Source organism: Oryza glaberrima, chromosome 6 (genome assembly GCF_000147395.1).
Source record: "Oryza glaberrima chromosome 6, OglaRS2, whole genome shotgun sequence".
Taxonomy (NCBI): domain Eukaryota; kingdom Viridiplantae; phylum Streptophyta; class Magnoliopsida; order Poales; family Poaceae; genus Oryza; species Oryza glaberrima.
In genome coordinates, this window is record NC_068331.1 from 20,614,114 (window position 1) to 20,617,816 (window position 3,703).

The window sequence follows — 3,703 nt, forward strand, 5'->3', positions numbered from 1 at the left end:
GAGGTCCTTTCAAACATGGTAATCCATTCCCGATTTTATATGAAGTTATAAAATTTCTTTATTTGAAACAGGCCTTGTTTGCCAGAAAGGGCGTTTAATTAACCTTCCAATCCACTTTGAATGTTCCTATTAATATCAAATTCTAGCCAATTTTTTTATGAAAATAGTGTAATTCTTAAAGTTAAGTTATTTTGAGACAGAGTAGGTAATTCTTTAAAGTTGCTAACGAAAGAACGAGATGGCTAATTTTACTTCACACAAACACAGAGAGAGAGATAAATAAGGAGAGAAAGCGGTTAGGTTGGTAGCTAGGGAGCCAACATTCAGATCTTTTTCTTTGAGACAATAGGCAGCATTCAGATATGCATGTGTTTGCCTGTGGTGGGCTCCCTGAATGTAAAGCCCACAGCCTCGAGAGATCCATCCCTGTACGCACCCTGCACATCCCTGTGACCAACCAGTGCACTTCACTCATCCAGGGTGTTTCATGTTTGCAGCTGCAGCTGCAGCTGCAAAGCTGCATCCATAATGTGCTCCCTCCTTCTAAAATAAATGAATAAATAAATAGATCTTTGCTATGAATATATATACATGCACATATCAAGATTTATAAGCAGGATTTAATTGTTTTTAGGACGAAGAGTGTATTAGACAGATGATGAAAAGGAGAAAGGAAAAGAAGAGCATGTGTCCCTTTTGGCACTGATGATATGGATGATGAAACAATGTGTTGGAGTAGTCAAGCTTTTTGTTGTGTTTCCCTCCCAAGGCCCGGCTTTGCATCCCTCCCGGGAGGCACGGCTCCCTCCCTCCCCATCCATCCACCTTCTCCACCACCTCGCTTTGATAATTATGGCCTCTTGGAGTCTCTCTCTTTTTTTTTTCCCACCCCCACTAACTTTTACTAGTATTTTTAGAGTTAATATTCCGCGGTCACATGATTACGATTCTTTTCGAGTTTCGACCAAAAGTTATCACGTTTTTATTTCTCTCGTATCTATTATTGTACACTTGTTATCATCTATTTTTATCTGTGAGGTAAGGAAAGAGAAAAAAATGGCTGCACTTGTCGCAGCCATGCCGGTCGAAATTAGGGATACATTTTTGGCTCTTGTTTAGTTTCTAATTTTTTTCAAACTTTTAACTTTTCCATCACATCAAAACTTTTCTATGCACACAAACTTTCAACTTTTTCGTTACATCGTTTCAATTTTAACCAAACTTTTAATTTTAGCGTAAACTAGACACACCCTTGGTGTAGTTTGGTGGAGCTGCAGACTGAATTAATAGCATTGATAATACACAATGAGATGAGAAAGGAGAGATGGTTTTGTATTAGCAATTCTTAGTTGCAGTTTGGACTCAGGTAGTCCAACTGTCCAATTAATTAATCAGAGGTAAAAAACAGTGGAAAAAAATTACGACGGGCTACGTGTCTTTTTCACCAATCTCAAAGCACCTCGGCCGTCTCGGGATCGGCCTCCTCGCTCGAGATCAACGCCACGTGCCGCCTCTTCTCCCCCTCCTGATGCTCCCCTTTCTCCGGCCATCTCCCGCCTCCCTCCGCCGCGTCGGCCTTGCCGGAGACGGCGGCCGATGACGTCAGCGCCTGGGCGCGGCGCGCCTGCGCCTCCCAGTCGGTGGAGCCGACGACGCAGAGCATGAGGCCGGCGCAGCACACCTGGGCGGCGAGGAGCCCCACCCAGAGGCCGACGAACCCCACGCCGAGGCCGAACGCGAGCACCACCGCCACCGGCATGCCGACGAGGTAGAACGCGCCGAGGTTGACGTGCGCGGCGCGCGCCGGCCGCGCGGTCCCGCGGAGCACGCCGCAGCCGACGGTCTGCGGGCAGTTGCCGAGCTCGCAGAGGCCCACGACGGGGAGCGCCGCCGCGGTGAGGCGGAGGATGTCGGCGTCGGCGGTGAACAGCCGCCCCCACGCGTGCCGCATCCCCGCCGCGAACGCCATGGCGGCGAGCCCCATCGCGGCGGCCCCCGCCACGGCCACGTGCGCCGCGGCGCGCGCGCGCCCGGGGCGGTTCGCGCCCAGCTCGTTCCCCACCCGCGTCGACACGCCGAACCCCAGCGACGACGGGAACACGTACACCAGCGCCGTCGTCTGCATGAGCACCCCCATCGACGCCACCGCCGGCCTCGGCTCCGGCAGGAGGCCGCACAGCAGGATCATCACCTCGTACCACCACCACTCGAGGCACACCGACACGCAGCTCGGCGCGGCGAGCCGCGCGAGCGGGCCCCATCCGGCGAGCCACTCCGCCGTGGGACCCCCCGCCTCCCTCAGCGCCTCGTCCCGCCGCGCGACGTACGCGAGGAGGACGGCGAGGAGGACGAAGTTGGACGCCGACGCCGCGGCCGCCACGCCGGGGGCGCCGAGCCGGAGGCGCCCCACGAGCACGTAGTTCGCCGGCACGTGGAACACCACGGCGGCGGCCGCGGCGACGGCGAGCGGCTGGGTGATCCCTTGCGAGCGGAGGTACACCCGTAACGGATGTATCAGGGAGAAGGAGAAGAGGTCGGGGAGGGAGAAGAGGAGGTAGTCCTGCGCCATGGCGGTGATGTCGCGGTCCTGGCCGAGGAAGAGGAGGATCTTGGCCATGTTGAGCCAGAGCGCGGAGAGCGGGAGGGAGCAGCAGAGGAGGAAGAGGACGGAGCGGTAGAGCGTGAGGCCGAGCAGGCGCGGCTGCCGCGCGCCGAACGCCTGGGAGCAGAGCGGGTCCATGCCGAGCGACAAGCCGGAGAGCACCGAGTAGCCGGTGATGTTGGCGAACGCGACGGCGAGCGAGCCCGCCGCCAGCGGGAGGTCGCCGAGGGAGCCGAGGAACAGCATCGACAGCGCCGACCGCGAGTAGAGCATCAGCGCCGTCAGCGCGATCGGGCACGCCAGCCGGCACAGCGCCGCCGCCTCCCGCACCGTCTCCCCCGCCGCCGGCATGACCACACCTCCCCCTCTTCCTCCTCCACCACCGTCGTCGTCGCCGCCACGACACTTGACCTGGTGGACGACGGGGCGACAATGCCCGCCTTCCACATCACCGCCGTCCGTGCACTGAGGCAGCGACACGTAGACGTGGTGACCACCGCCGTCTGCCGGAGTCGCCACCTCCGGCACGGACGGTGCAGATGTGGTAGTGCACATCGATCACGCACTTTGATTATGATTGTGAGGAGATGTAGTTGGCTAGCGAGGTAGGAGCAGAAGACGAGAGCAGAGGAGAGGTGAGCTGAAAGGTTGGAGACTGGAGAGGTGTACTTGGGTTGGCCAGTTGGGACACACACCCTGTGGAGGGAGGGGAGTGAGTGCATGGGCTTTTATAAGGGGAGGGATCAGCCACCATTGCCAGCTTAGATTAACCTTTTTGAAGGTGGTTGGAGACTTGGAGCGTGGAATTTAGTTATATTTTCCTATTTCCTTTTTTATCAAGTACACATTGTGGGAAAATGGCTTTTCGCCATGTTGCAGTGACAATATGCACGACACGATAAACTTTGTGCAACTAGGTACTATGGGTCTGTTTTAATAGCAACCCAAATCAACCATGTCAAATAATTCTCATGCCAAATATGTTGACGCTTAGGTATGTCCTTAAATTTTTCATAATCCTTTGTCGTGTGTTTGGTTTAGGGATAAAGTATGATGGGTTTGGCCAATCCTAACTATTTGGAATAGAAAGAGTCCTTCTAT

At 55.1% G+C, this 3,703-nt stretch overlaps 1 protein-coding gene across 1 annotated transcript; it reads right to left on the reverse strand.

Annotated features, from left to right (window-relative positions):
• Window positions 1–1,046: 1,046 nt before the first annotated feature.
• On the reverse strand, window positions 1,047–3,285 carry LOC127777421 (protein DETOXIFICATION 51-like). Its single transcript, XM_052304009.1, has one exon. The coding sequence runs from the start codon at window positions 3,155–3,157 to the stop codon at window positions 1,451–1,453; it is 1,707 nt and encodes a 568-aa protein (XP_052159969.1). The 5' UTR covers window positions 3,158–3,285; the 3' UTR covers window positions 1,047–1,450.
• Window positions 3,286–3,703: the final 418 nt, after the last annotated feature.